Source organism: Lycium barbarum, chromosome 10 (assembly GCF_019175385.1).
Source record: "Lycium barbarum isolate Lr01 chromosome 10, ASM1917538v2, whole genome shotgun sequence".
NCBI lineage: Eukaryota > Viridiplantae > Streptophyta > Magnoliopsida > Solanales > Solanaceae > Lycium > Lycium barbarum.
The window spans coordinates 92,094,707-92,110,699 of record NC_083346.1 but is presented as its reverse complement, the minus strand read 5'-3'; the positions used below and the strand labels follow the sequence as shown (position 1 = coordinate 92,110,699).

Sequence of the window (15,993 nt, the reverse complement as noted above, 5' to 3'; positions counted from 1 at the left end):
ACTTGTCCGGTACAACATCGTAGATGGAATGCTACACCGATGATGCTTCTATGGCCCACTGGAATGGTGTTTGGGCTCCGAAGAGGCTGATTACGTGAAGAGATAAGTGTACGAGAAAATATGTGGCAACTATTCTGTGGAGAAAGGGCTAGATTCTACTGGCCCCGAATGGATGACGATGCTAGAACTTTTGTAAGGAAATGTGAGAAGTGTCAATGTCATGCGCAAATGGTTCACCAATCGAGGGAGCTCTTGCACCCGGTTATTTTACCATGGTCGTTCATGAAGTAGGGAATGTGTATTATTGGACCTCTACCCTCAGGTCTGGGCCAGGTAAATGTTTTATTGATTATGACTGATTACTTCTCTAAGTGGGTTGAACCAGGTGCATACAAGAAGGTCTAAGAAAAATAGGTGATAGACTTTATTTGGCAACATGTTATTTGTCGGTTTGGGATCCCATAAGAGATATTCGATGACAGAGGTCCTCAATTTATTGGATCCAAAATCACTAATTCCTGGAAGATTTTGAACATCAAGATAATCAGGTCTTCTCCTTATCATCTGAGTGTCAGGACAAGCGGAATCCACTAAAAAGACAATCATTTAGAATTTAAATAAGAAGTTAGAAGATGCCAAGGGTTCGTGGCCGGCAAAGTTTCCTGAAGTATTATGGGCATATCGTACTACACCAAAGATAAGTACCAGAGAGACACCGTTGTCTCTCGTATATGGTGCCAAAGTCTTGATCATAGTGAAAGTAGGGGACCCGAGTTTAAGTTATTCACGAGCAAATGAGTAGGATAACAATAAGGCTATGTTGGTTCAGCTAGATCTAGTTTAGGAGCACAGGGATCTAGCTTTCATCCGGACGGTGGCACAAAATCAGCAAATAGAAAGGTACTATAATAGGAGGGAGAACCTTCGTCACTTCAAAATTGGGGACTTGGTCCTCTGAAAAGTAACTAACAATAGCCAAGTCACCAGAATGGTCGGGAAGGGGACGTACCAGTTGGAATATCAGGAAGGGAATAAACTCTCGACTAACTGGAATGTCAGTCGCTTGAAGAAGTATTATTCTCCGAATCCTCTATAATCTCTGTTTCCTGAGGCGGGATACCACATTACTTTTCTGGGGCCGCATATGATTTCTCGGAGCCTTTTACGCTGACTCTAATATGATCTATCACCGTTGCCACGTGTCATTATACAATACATCCGATTGATATCTATAAAATTTGCCCAATACAGATAGTCCCCCCCACTTTTCGGGGACTCGTTCAGATGTGATTGGGAAGTGGAAGAGTTTTCACAATTTATTTAACTAGAAGAGTATAACTGGAAAGTCAGTCGCAATTTCTTTATACCCGTACTTGATTTATCTTAACAAAGTTTTGACAATAAGTCCACCCAGAGACTCTAGCTCAATGCTTCGCCAAGGCTCACATTATTAACTTTGAATATCATTTGTTTTCTTTACAATTATCTTACTTGTTCTTGTCTATTATTTCGTTATTTTGGTCATATTGATCTGCATGTTCATAACTACGTATACAAATGCAACTGTAGCGTTTTATGGGTAAACACAAATGAATGTGTGTGTGGTGGTGGAGGGGGGTGGGGGGTGGAGAAAAGGTGAAATCTAACTTTGTATAGACATCAAATGATATATTTGTGGTGAGAAACAATTATTATGTAATGTTCATTTTTCTTTGATAATCGAGAATCCCGGACTAGCACGACTCAAAACTTGTCGAATGGTGAGTTCGTGTTTTACCTGTCTCTACGTAAATATCAAGTTTTTAGTCTACGGCAAGACTTAAGTGTGTGATGTGCGCGTAATTCTTAATTGCACACTGTGTTTTTTTACATTTTGAATCGTGAATATATGTTGTTATATTTCTCTTAATTTGATATCGTTTGTTTGAATTGTGTTCTTCAAGAAAAGGAGAACGATATATACTCCTTTTGACAATTATTTTAAACAGACCAACAGCTATTGCCTACAAACTCGGAGAAGACACTTCTTATTTTGTAATGGTTGACATTGCTTTTAAAATGTAATTTTTCAAAATGTCGGTTGGGGTTGACACTATATAGGCTGAATAAGAGGTTCTTTAGGAGAAAGTTCTTTCCTCGCGTATCGAATTTTCTGTGATAGACACAAAAGTTTCAGATATTAACAAGTTGATTGCCCACAAAATCTCCAAAGGCTATTTTCTCAACAAATTTTACAACTAACATATGCAGCCATGGTCCATGGAGGAATCTAATTTTAAAGAAAAATGACCAAAAATACGTACAAACTATTTAAAAGGGAGAACTTTTTTTCATTGTTTTGTTATCATCGGTCGTTAGTGAGAGGACATTTTTGAGTTACTTGCCTAACGGTGGATATCGGCAAGGCACTTTTAGGTTAAAAAAGAAGTGTAGAACGACAAGGATGTCCGATTTTGAATAGTTCAGAGGTAAAATTGACCTTTTTCCCTACATAAAATTCATACTTGAAGCAATCAAAAAAAAAAAAAAAAAAAGATTCTGCTCATCCATTTGACATGAACTTAATCTGTTAAAAGTAAAAGTTCGATTAAAATCATATTTTGAAAACAAAAAAGGTGGCAAAGATTGCTAGAGAGGGCAGGCTGAGATCAGAAGAGAACATTTTGTAGAGAAGTAGATAATTTAATTGGAATTGGACTTATTTCAAATTTAATATAGACACATTGCACTCTTATATTAACTTGAAGCATCGTTATTTTAGGAAAACTGGAAGTTCTCATTTCTCAAAGATATCCAAAAGAAATGCCCTTACATATCTAGAAAGGTTGCATATGTAATAAAAAGCCTCTTTAATTAAAAAGATTCTTTTATTAGCTAAGTTCTGCATGTTTAATAATGACAAGTTAACTAATTGAAGAAGACAAATACCGATACACGTGATTAAAGAAATTTATTTCTAATTATATTTGTTGACTGAAGAAGTAAGTTGATTACTTCTGCAATAATATTTCTTACTGATACAGGTAAAGAAGGTCATGAAAATCTCCCACTTTAATGTGGTTAAGGCCTTCTACTCATGGTAACCAAATTAATGAAATTTATATTAATTGATAAGAATAGAAAATAATAAGCATAGACAACTCTTTAGTTTCTAAAAAGGTCAACCGACAATGAATATATAAGGATAGAGCTACTATTGATTGTAAACAAAAATCATACACTAATATATAGAGAAGAATATAAAAAAATTAGGGGACAACTCTCTAGTTTCTTAAAAGGTCGTCAAATTCTTGATAGTGGATCCAATTAAGTGCCTGTTCATTACATTTCTAAAAACTAAAACATCGATAGAAATTTATATAGCTTTGTTTGTGGAACATTAATTAAAAGTTAACTCAATGCATAAAGCATTACGCGCACAAACAAGGTTCAAGAAAAAATCACACCTTAAGAGGACGTAAATGTAGGCAGACTATCATTAAAATAAAATAAAAAATTAGAGGCACGGCTTGAATCCTTCATTTATATATCATACCAAAATAACTTTGACATTATTCCAGAACTCCCCTTCAATTTCAATTATATATATATATATATATATATATATATATATATATATATATATTATTTTTACCCCTCCCCCTAAGAGCTCATTTGGTTACTCGAACTCGCAACCTTCGGGTTGAAAGTGAAGAACGATTACCATCTGAGCAACCCCCTCTTGTCAATTAAAATTTTATATATATATATATATCTGATAATTGAACGTAAAATGTCTCTTTGTTGACATCGGGAGTCTTCATTTTCAAACTAAATGCAATCCACTATTAGACTTAGCAGTTAGTTAGCAATGAAATGTTTTCTCCAGGAAAACAAAAATATGTCATCCAGCTAAATAAGTAGCTCAAAAATACCCTCCTTACTAACCGTTGCTTCGAGAAAAGAAAAAAGAGTCAATTTTGCCCTTAAACTATTCAAGATGAAATAATTTTTCCCTTGTTCTTTTCATGTGAGGGGGTGGGGGGTGGAGGGAGGGGGGTGCAGAGGCGGAGCCAGGATTTGATATTATTGGGTTTGGGATGCTAGTTTTTAAGTTACAGGTTTCTAAATTAAAAATATGTATATATTCAATGGATTTCTTAAGACAATTACAGAATTTGAACCAAAGTTACTGGGTTCAGCCGAACCCGTAATACTTACGCTTAGGGGTGTACATGGACCGGGTTGGTTCGGATTTTTTAAACACCAAACCAAACCAATTGCGTCGGGTTTTTAAATTTATACACCAAACCAAACCAATAAAATTCGGGTTTTTCAACCTCGGGTTTTCTCGGGTTATTCGGTTTTCTCGGGTTTTTCAGGTTTTTTTTCGAAATAGTCTTGATACAAAACATATAACTTTTACTTCAAATATTTCTTTAGTCCTAGTAAGGTACAACTATATAATTAAGGTATTTCTTAAGAAAATAACACAAAATGTGAGAAGAGTGATGACAATGTATTAAAATATTTAACAAAAGCTAATAAAATCGGTTAAAATAAATATTGCTAATTAACAAGCCATAAAGAAAATGACCATAATCTAAAAATATTAAGTCATGCTAAAATAAGTACGACAAATAAGTATTAATTACATGACAGAGAAAAAAAACTTAAGTTATGTATTTTCACTCTCTAAATCAGTTATGCAAAACTAAAGAATAGATATCCAATATTATTATCATTCCTAATGGTAAATTGAATTTCTTTTGTTAGCATTAGTGTTGAGTTGGTTTTGGTTTGGACTTTATTTGAGTTACTAACATCCATAGGATATAAAACTTATTGACGTTCAAAATTCTAAGTTCAAGCTTGAATAATATGATAATAGATAAAAAACTACAAAAAATTTAAGAAATATTTATAAATTACATTCCAAATAAATATTTTTATGTACAAAATATTTTAAAAATTGAATACATGTAATGTCGGGTTGGTTTGGTTCAGTTTGACTTTTTTTAGTTAAAACTAAACCAAACCAATTATGGTCGGGTTTTTTTTTTCAACACCAAACCAAGTCAAACCAAACCACTAGTCGAATTTTTTTCTCGGTTTGACTCGGTTTATCGGTTTGGTACGGTTTGTCGGTTTACTTTGTACACCCCTACGCTGGCTTCCCCCCTGGGACGGTTGATTGAATGTGTGAGAAATATAATAACAACACTAAGAAAATAAGTATGCAGTATATAAATACTTGCCATAATTTAATATATAAATTAAAAACGATGGCAGATAACCTTTTTTTCCTTTGGCATTAGGTATAAGTTATTATGTTTGAACTTGAAAGCATATACCTTTTCTTACATAACTATTTAACAATTTATTTTTCAACATTAATAATAGTGGATTTATTTTACTCATCCTAAGAATGATACGATAAAAGTAATCAAATTCAATGATATCGTGGTATGTTACTACTTACTTAATATTACTTCAACTAGTTCCATGTTTCAGTCGACGATATAATAATTTTGAAAAAAAAACAATAGAATAAGCATTTAATTAAAAAATCAATGTTGGTTATTAAAGTATATAGTACATAAAATTGGCAGCGTAAAAACATTATTGTTTAAAATAGTCAAAGTGATCTCATAATCACCGATATAAATTTTTGCTCAAATCTTTACAATTAAGAGCACCTAGAGGTATTTTTTGTCCTTTTTTCCTAAAACTAAGTGGGGTCTAGTTTATATGTCCATCTAGGCCTAGGTAGGCAGTTTGGAGTTGGGTTAGGCTTGCTTGCATTTTACCTCTTTTTTTTTTTTCTCCATCCAGTATCTGATATTCGCTGTGTAAGGTTCATTCGGAGGAAGAACTTTCTACCAAAAAAATTTTCATACTCGAGACTCGAACCTGACACCTCTAGTTAAGGGAGGAGCAACTTCATCCACTGCACCACATCCTTTGATGGTTGCTTGCATTTTACCTCGCCTTAGTTTGACTTTGTTTGAATAGGCACTATCAAACCTAGGTCAAGTTTGGCTTAGTTGGCTAACTTGATTGATCATATAATTTATTTTAATAAAATAAAATTGAATGCTTACGCTCAGTTATAATGTACATAAATTTGATCATTGATAAATATTTAATTTATCCTTACTCAATGTAATTAAACTTTTAATTGGATGACCTAAAATATTATTGAAATTTTAATTTAAGAACTCAACTTATAAAAGAGGTTAATTTAGTTCAAATTTAGGTTTTATTTCATCCATGTTGATGAATTAAATTTATTAAGTCTAAAAGCTGACTTTAATGTTTAATATTTCATTTAAGAACATTTGGGTTTTAAACTAATAATTCAATTGAATACAATTCTCATATTATACTATTGATTAATATATTTTTATTTTTCAGGTAATCTAGCACGCAACCTAGCTCCTATGACCAAGGTGCTTGTTTCACTTTTATTCAGTGTGATAGTCGTCCCATCCTTTGTGGAACATTAATCCCTACCCTTATGGAACAATTCCGACCCTTCCGGGTGGTTTGGTTGCTGGTTGGAGAAGAGTTATCATATATTAAAACATGCATAGTTTTATACATTGTTTGGTTATAAAAATGAGAAAAGGGCCAAATATACTCCTCGTTATACTTTAGATCCAACTATACCCCTACCGTTATACTTTTGGTACAAATAAACCCCCACCGTTATACTTCGGGTACAAATATAACCCTCCACAGTTAAAGTTGATCAAAGTGGACATGTGGCATTGACTTTTTGGTGAGGTGGATACCACATGGCATGCCAACTCATGCCCCCAACCCACATCTTCACTACCACTGTCACTACGCCCCTCGAACTATCTTCACCGTCTCCGCCGGTGCTACCACGCATCTCCGCCGCCACCGCTGTGAACCTATCCAATACTCGTCTGGGATGTCAAGCTTGGTGCCAACCAAACCGGAAGGGCAATCCCAGAGCAGGTTGACATTGATCTCATTTAAACATAGACTATTCCTGCTCTTTCACATATTTATGCATTGCTAGAGTATTGGATGGGTTAACTGTCATTTCTACCCTTGTTGATTCCAACATCAGGCATTAATCAGCTAATTCTCTTTTCTTTTTTTCTCCTCAAAAAAGAATTAATGGGTTAGGTTCAGCATTCATACACAAATGAATTTGTTTCGTGCCCTATTTTCAATTTTTACTGAAAATTATTTTGGTTGGGCTAATAAAGTTTTTGGGTTTTGAAAATTAAAATATCAAAATTCAATACGTTTTGTGATGGTATCAGGAGTTTGCTACTCAAATGTTTCATAGTATGTTACAATCAACCAGAAAGCAACGTCAAAGATCAGAGCTTGATTCATAGGTTTGCTAGTTATTAATAAGTTTGTGTTATAGTAATTCGTAATTATGGGTGTTCCAGGCTTGATATGCCATTTCTATCAACAAGTTGTTGTGTCATTCTCCTTTCTGCATATGTAATCCTTTTCTTTAGGTTTAAGTAGCATTTACAGCTACGGCGGCGGCGGTTGTCATTTTATGGCGAAGATGGGCGGTAGCACCGGTGGAGACGACGAAGATAGTTTGAGGGGCGTAGTGACAATGATAGTGAAGATGTGGGTTGGGGGAGTGAGGTGGCATGCCATGTGGCGTCCACCTCACCAAAATGTCAATGCCACATGTCCACTTTGGTCAACTTAACGGTGGAGGGGTATGTTTGTACCTAAAGTATAACTGTAGGGGTATATTTGGACCTAAAGTATAACGAGGGGTATATTTGGCCCTTTTCTGATAGTACAAGGGTATATTTGACCCTTTTCCGTATACAATATTTGGTTTGTTTTTGTCATTCCATATAAAACATAGCATTGCTAATACAATGTTTTGTTCATATTTTTTTTCCGCATAACTCAAACATGTATAAGTTATGAGGAAACTATATACTATTTTATGCAGGATAGAAGATGAAATAACTAATACATTAATAACTAAACCTGCATAATAAAATTCTGCATTAACTAATACTCATATTACTAATACCTGCATAACTAATTTTCACATTACTAATGCATGCATAACTAAAGCCAACATTGCTGACCAATATAACTCTAACCATCCACCAAACGACCCCTCGGTTTGTTGGATGGGCTTTCATGACAGCATGTGTCATTCTGAGTCTTATTGACTCTAACTTGAATGAGTTTGACACCGAAGGTTAGCCTCTGTCCATCCAAGCAAAAGCATTAGAAATTAATGTGTATGCCTTTGTTCCAAGAATAGTGAAACTAAAAAAGAATAGTTGAAATGAGTTGCGTCATAAAACCCTAAATAGAATGCTAGCCTCACTATTATTATTATAAGAAGAAATTGCAAAGCTGGACTGGCCACCTCTTGATAATGTGACACTAATAGTGAGTCCAAAGCTGACAAGGCGCCAATATATGTATCCAAAAACGTCGTGGTCGCCTCTCATGACGTTTTACTCTTATTGTAATTAACTACTCTTTTCTCCCCATTCTTCTGCTTACGTACTTCCCTCCCAAAACAAAAAGAATTCTCATAGCTCACTTCTTTATCAACTACTCAACTGTCCCATACCATTGTACTCTAACACCATTCACCAATCAATTAATCAAATACTATTAATAATCTTTATTATGGATATATACATTAACCTTTGAGATTATAGTGTGGACATTTTAATAAGGAGATTAAATAATAATTCCATTAATTAGTTGATATATTTGATTAAAAATAGAATATACATGATATAATGTAAAATAGGTATTTGGTTTTACTGTTAAACGGACTTGAGTAAATTTTAATATTGATCTTCTTGGAGAACCTTTGGAAGAGTTATTGAGAAAAATATTTTTGTCATTTGATTATTTTATTTGGGATTAGTTAATATGGCGCCCACATAGATTAATGTGGTATAAATAATATATCACTATTGTAGTATAAATAATTTCAAGATTACTTACACATTGGAATCAAATATTGCAACCAAACATATAATAAAATAATACCACATTGTATCCCGAAATAATTATTTTTATCCCATCAACAAAACGGCCCTAACAATATCATAAACTTTTAGACTATCTCTATAAGTACTTATTTCTGCAAGTTATATCTACGTCCCTTTATCTCAATTTTTGTGAAGTGGCAAAGTGTGAGTGACATACACGTAATTTTGATTGTGAATTCGGTTATAAATTTTTTAAATATTTTAAAATAAAATTACATATTTTAAACCTACACGAAACGTATTACAAGCCAACATAACTAATAACATCCCTTTTTATTATGTTATGAAGGTTGGTTTATGTTGTAGTATGTAGAAATGAGTAGAATTTATGGAATTATGGAAGTTTACAAAGTGGGTGTGCATATATGTAAGTGGACATATATGTATATTGTTGTATAAATAATATGAGTTGAATTTTATGTTGTATTCTAGTTGTGGTTATGGTGAAATTTATATTGGAAATAAAAGTTGAATAAATTTGGTGGAAGTTGGAAATATGGAATGTAGAAGATTATGTCACTTTGGAATGATTTTGTGATATTATGGAAATGAAGTTATTAAGATGTGAATTATGATTATGGTTTATGAAATTGGAAGATGGAAATATGTTATGAATATGTAGATTGAAGATTAGAAGTTTTGGATGGATTATGGTTTTGGTGGAAAGTTTGTATATTTTGTATATCTTGTGAATATTTGGTAGAAATGATATGAAATGCTTCCGAATTATATTGTAATGATCTTGATTAGTAATGAATGTAAAAACATTGAGATTGGTTTGGAAATGTGAAATTGGAATGAAAGCTATTGCATTATGTTGGAAAGAAGACTAGTTGTGTTATATTGTGTTTTGTAGTCATGGTTGTTGTCATTGTGTTGATAGTTTGGCCGGGTTGAATTCCCGGATTGATATTGATTAAAACTTGGCTAAGTTGAATTTTGGGGATGGTGTATTTATAGGGGAGATGCTGCCCAAATATTTGTAGACAAGTATTGGTTAAGATTGAAATCTTAAAGCCTTACAATTAACATTTGGTAATTGTGACCAAATTGTAGATTTTGGCGAATTTGAAACTTGATTTTGGAGACGTGTATGAAGCGGAAAAGGTATGTAAGGCTTCACCCTTCCTTCTTTGGCATGTCTTAGGCATAATAGGGTGGATACGAGCCTCGGGGACAATCATATTCCTAGAAATCCGAGTTTAAAGTTGACCCTTTTTCATTCAGTAGAATTGAATTAAATATTGTATAAAATGTTGAAAAATTGCCTAAACATCTAAAACTTGCACAAATAGGACCCGACTACCTTAAAACTCTCACAAGTGACGTCATGAAATGTAACGTATGTAAATCGTGTACGCCACCTCATTTGACCCGAGGTGGGCCCATTATTCCCGGATTTTCTTAATTGTTTCGTTTATCGAACGATAAGTATTGTAACTATTCTAATGAGAATATTTTTGTGATGATTATGATGAACATGATTTTTCCTTGGGCTCTCCGGCATGCTTATATGATATATGTATATGTACATGGGGGAGGGAGGGAGATATGAGGGGAAGGGATATATGTTGCGCTATAGACGCGTTTCCACCTGGTCAGCTGGCGTTATATCATCCCGGACGCAGGATATACGGGCGAGCCGACGTATTTCGGCGCTATGTGGGCGAGCCGGCGTTGTTCGGCGCTATGATATGATATGATATGACATGATATGACACGATATGACACGATATGATATGACATGATAGGACATGACAGGATATGAGTTCTATTTTCTATGTCTATGAAAAAGAAATGTTTTTTTTTTAAAACAAAAGAAAATTTAGAGGGGGAAAAGTCAAGCATGCATGGTATCTAGCCAAAAAGGCATTCCTATGTACAGGTTACTTTCTTATCTCCTCACACGTTCTATGAGCCCATGATGTTGTTAGTTATATTTAATGTTGCTTAGTATGCTGTTTCTATGCCTTACATACTCGGTACATTATTCGTACTGACGTCCCTTCTTGTGGACGTTGCGTTTCATGCCGTGCAGGTCAACAGACAGACAGGTTTAATCCCTAGGAGCTTCACCAGCTGTTCCTTGAGAGTGCTCCAGTTGATCCGGAGCTTCAGCCTATTGGTACTACTTTTGTGTATATAATCGGGCACGGCAGAACCCGGCCCTTCCTATGTATATATGCACTTTGTTTAGAGGCTCGTAGACAGATATGTACAGTTAGATGTTTTGTACTTTGGATTGTCCTCGTCGCTGTATAACGTGCTAACAAAGTTTATTAGCCTATGTTTATAAATAGCTACTAATGTTAATGTTCAGTAACAAAAAAAATATATGGTATAGTTCATACGGCCCACTAAGGAATAGAGGTAAAATGATAGATACGGGGTGCTCGGTACAAGTATCGGGTACTCGTCACGGCCCCTAGTTGGGTCGTGACAACGTCAGTACGGATAAAAGTACTGAGTATGTAAGGCAGGAAGTAATGACATAAGTAAGACATAATATAGCATAAATGAGGATAGGAGAAACCTGGATATCTAAAAATCGTACGAGATGCAATGCAACAAACTTAATTCCTTCATTTCACTTCATCGCGAAACCTTTAGACACTTGCTTAGCACTTATTAAAAGTATTTAATAACCTTATAAGGGTTCCATGACCTCTCCAAACTTGCGTCAGTTTACTTACGACGCGAACTACACGAAAATCTTCGAGATGTAACACTAATAGTAACATCTTCACATAAATGACTCGAAAGGAGTATTTTTTTTAGCTTTCTACTTTCATAGTTTCATTTACTATGATAAATTGTCATGTGATTTAATAGCTAAGGGTTGTTTTATACAAAAAACGGGTATGAAGACGCTCCTGAGTTTAACGTAACCGCAACTGACCCCTGGAGTTCAGTAACAACCCAAAGTAGGGCCTTTGTTAATGCCAGCCACAAACCAAACCTTATGGTTGTTTTCTTATTAAATAATTTAGACCACCTAGGACAAAATCTAATTCTTGGTTAATACGTACTCTCAGAGTCCACGCAGGACAAATAGTAGGTGTACATATATGGAGAAGTTTTTTTATATCAAAAATGAATTAATAGCATTAAACAATTATTGCATCCCCCTTCCATGCCATGTCTGGGTCACTCAATTAGCCTATTCTCTTTCCAAGTAGCTTATCATTCCCATGAAAGGTTACCTTGTTTATATATTTCTTGTATTTTCCAAATAGCAAATTGAATTAATGTGCCTCCATAAATATGGAGGACCGGATCATCCGGAACTATGGAAGTTGACAGAAATAAAAACATAAATACACAAACAAAAAGAGAGAAGGAGAGATGGGTGTGAAGGTTGCCATAGGAGAAAAAATGTTGCCATGCATAGCCATGATCATAATTGAAGCTTGCACCATTTTCTTGACAATTATGGCGAGTACCGCCATGTCGAAGCTAGGGATGAGTTCTTTTGTATTCGTGGTTTATACAAATGCTCTTAGCTTTATCCTTCTCATTCCATACTCCTTCCTTTTACACAGAAAAGACAAGTACGTACTATATATTTTCATGAATTCATTTTTCTTTCTTCTATATAGATAAAGTGTGACTCTTGTGTTGATCGTCTCTTTTGATAACTTGTAATTGCAGGACGGAGGAACCATTATTGACGTTTCCTCTTCTTTCGCGTGCCTTCTTCCTTGGTTTAGTTGGGTTAGTACTCTCTTGATTTCACATACGGTTGACTTGAATATTAGTGTGATAAAATGTAATGAAATTATGGATGCTGCAGGGTAACAATAGCTCAGAACCTTGCATTTGCGGGACTAAGTTATAGTTCTCCAATAGTAGCATGTGGTGCAGCCAACATGATACCAGCCTTTTCTTTCATTATTGCCATTATCCTCAGGTTCTTTCTAATAACCTATTTACTTCGTATCTTTTTATGGCCTATTGATTGAGACCTTATATAAATATCATTCAAAAATAAAATAAAAAAATTGAACACAAAATGAAATGCGATGTGGTAGAATTGTGAACTCGAACTCATAAAGTTTTGAGATAGGGAGATAAAACTTGTTAACGACTTTACAAATTGTACTACAAAGTTTGGTTAGATTCAGCTTTCGTGTGATTATTTCTCACATATTCAGGATTCCCTTTTTTGGAATCTATTGATGGGCCATACTTTTGGAACTGATGTAATTGGTAGGTAAAGAGCAGAAGTGAATGGACCTGCCACTCTTATATTGCATGTATGGGATTATTGGAATAAAATGTTATTTGCAAAACAGTTGCTTCAAAGAAAAAAGTAGATTTTCCAACACCCAACCTCTTAAAATTGGAATTTAAAAAAAAAAAATGGATGAGCATAATGAAAAGAAACTTCATCAATTATATATCTTGGGATTGAGTGTCTTTACCATTTTTCTGAATGGCTTATCATTTTTTGAGTCACCTATTAAACTGTGTGATCTTTTCATCTAAAAATTTAAATTATTAGAAATAATACTTCTATTATTTAATTATATTATCAACATCACCAAAAACTTATAAGTATTAATTTTACATCTATGTTATTTGAACAACTTTCTAATATAATTCTTTCAGGAGAATAAAAATCAACTGGAAGAGCCAAGGAAGTATAGTAAGAGTGGTTGGGACCTTAATATCAATAGTTGGGATATTAGCAATGACTTTATATAAAGGTCCAGTAGTCAAACAATATTCTCCATCTTTCCTTCATCTTGCCACGTCACCGAAGCTCCTTGTCTTCACTTCAACACATGAGAATTGGGTTCTTGGTTGCTTCTTGTTTTCATCTGCTTCCTTTGTTCTTATCATATGGAACATTATTCAGGTATTATAATTTCCTTTCGTTCTATTTAATTTTCCCCTTTAATTGGTTTTTATTATCAAATAGAATGCTTATATATTGCGTTGTTGTTTTCAGGCGGGAACTAGCAAGCAGCACCCACATGTGATGAAAATAACTTGTCTTTATACCTTGTTTGGAACCATCCAATCTGCACTACTTGCTCTATTTATGGAAAAAGATCTTAGCGTTTGGAGACTTAAGCTTGACTTTGAACTTCTTGTCATTGTTTTAACTGTAAGCTCACTAGCTAATTAAAGCAATCAGACTTTTAAGTTAATTATAAGGTAAATTTAGTCATTTCTTAGCTAATTTTAATAATGTGATGCTATAATACGTAATAGGCAATTTTCGGGAGTTTAATACGTAGCAGTGTCCAGATGTGGTGCACACGTTTGAAAGGGTCTTCTTATATCCTCTTTTTCAAGCCTGTGGGAGTTCCAGTTGCCAGCACTTGTGGTTGTGTACTCTTTGCTGCTACTTTCCACTATGGAAGGCAAGTTTCTATCTTTTTTTTTTAATACATTATCAGGTCACTTAAAAGATAACGACATATTATTGTAAGTAGGATCAAATAGAATATTTACATCGGTGATATGTGCATGCAGCATGTTTAGTGCATGTATATGTGGACTTGGTTATTACACTACGCTATGGGGACAACTCAAAGAAGACGAGACAAAGAGAGACATGAAAGTTAACGTATTTGCTTCTGATGAAAGAGCCCCTCTTTTGCAAGAACAACAAGAAGAAGAAGATTCACCGGTCTAGGATACTGGAAAGAACGATCGACCAATTGTAAATATGTATTGGAGGGTGTGTTTTACGAAACCCTCCATCGGTCGCAAGTTGAAGTTGTTTGTGATAGCATAAGACCGGGTGTTCTTTTAATTTTGTAAGAACACTTTGATTGTGATGGGAATAAGGGAGTGGAGTATATGTGGTTTAGTTTTGATCAGAGCATAAGAATTGTAGTACGTTTTTCTAATATATCTGCCGTAATTAGTTTGGGTTAAGGTACCATGTACTGTGTTTTTAAAATACTAGTACAATTTGGGCAATTCGCAGGAATGTCTTTATTTTGGGGTGGTCTTTAATTTTTGTCCTGGTCTTTAATATTTGTCCTTCACCTAATACCATAAGGTTTGGCTTCAAATCCCGGCTCAATAAAAAAAAATCGCAAGGCAGAGTTTTGTAGCAAAGTTAGGCCTATTCGGGCCAAAGTTAGGGCTCAGGAAGAATTTTGAATGCAAAACTCTACCTGCAGGAAGAATTTTGAATGCAAAACTCTACCTGCAAGCGGAATTTTGAATGGAAAACTCCACTTGCAGGCAGAGTGGAGCATAAAATTCTGCCTGAGGTAGAGTTTTGCATTCAAAATTCTGCCTGAGGTGGAGTTTTGCAACTTTGCCTTACGAATCCAAACCTCTGACTTACGAATCCAAACCTCTGCAAAACTCCACCTTACGAATCCAAACCTCTGCCTTGTGAAATTTCTTTTTTTTTTTTACTAAGCTCGAATTCGAACCCAGAACCTTGAGGTATTAGGCGACGACAAAAATTAAAGACCATCAATTTGAGGGAGAAAAATTAAAGACAAGTGCTTTTGAAGGCCAATCCGCAAAAAATAATGGTACAATTTATCATCTAAATTGGTTTGGCTTGGATTAAGCCTGTCAATGGGGCCCAATCGGCCCAACACGGTAAAAGACCGGCCGAAGACGACTCAGCTATAAACTGGATGGGGCTAGGTTGGGGCAATTCGCAGAATTGCCCTTCTTTTGGGGTGGTCTTTAAATTTTGCCTCTCATAGTTGCGGTCTTTAAATTTTGCCCCTCATATTTGTGGTCTTTATGTTTTGCCCTTACCTTAGATACCTGAGGTTCAGGGTTCGAACCCCCGCTCAAGTATAAAATAAAAAAATAATTTCGCAAGGCAGGGCTGGAGGGAGTTTATGCGGGATCCGACATAAAGTCCTTAAGGAAAAACTAAAGTTATGCCAGAGGGGGCATAACTTTTCCTCAAGGCATAGTTTAGTTATGCCTTATGGGGAAAAACTTTTCCTTAAGGAACTATGCCTTATGGGGTAGACTT

At 34.8% G+C, this 15,993-nt stretch overlaps 1 protein-coding gene across 1 annotated transcript; it reads left to right on the top strand.

The window, feature by feature from the left end:
• Positions 1-12,164: 12,164 nt before the first annotated feature.
• On the top strand, positions 12,165-14,952 carry LOC132615488 (WAT1-related protein At1g70260). The gene is made up of 7 exons (XM_060330091.1): positions 12,165-12,574; positions 12,675-12,737; positions 12,817-12,933; positions 13,635-13,884; positions 13,978-14,136; positions 14,244-14,395; positions 14,508-14,952. Exons 1-7 carry the CDS (start codon positions 12,369-12,371, stop codon positions 14,668-14,670), a joined length of 1,110 nt encoding a protein of 369 aa, XP_060186074.1. The 5' UTR covers positions 12,165-12,368; the 3' UTR covers positions 14,671-14,952.
• Positions 14,953-15,993: the final 1,041 nt, after the last annotated feature.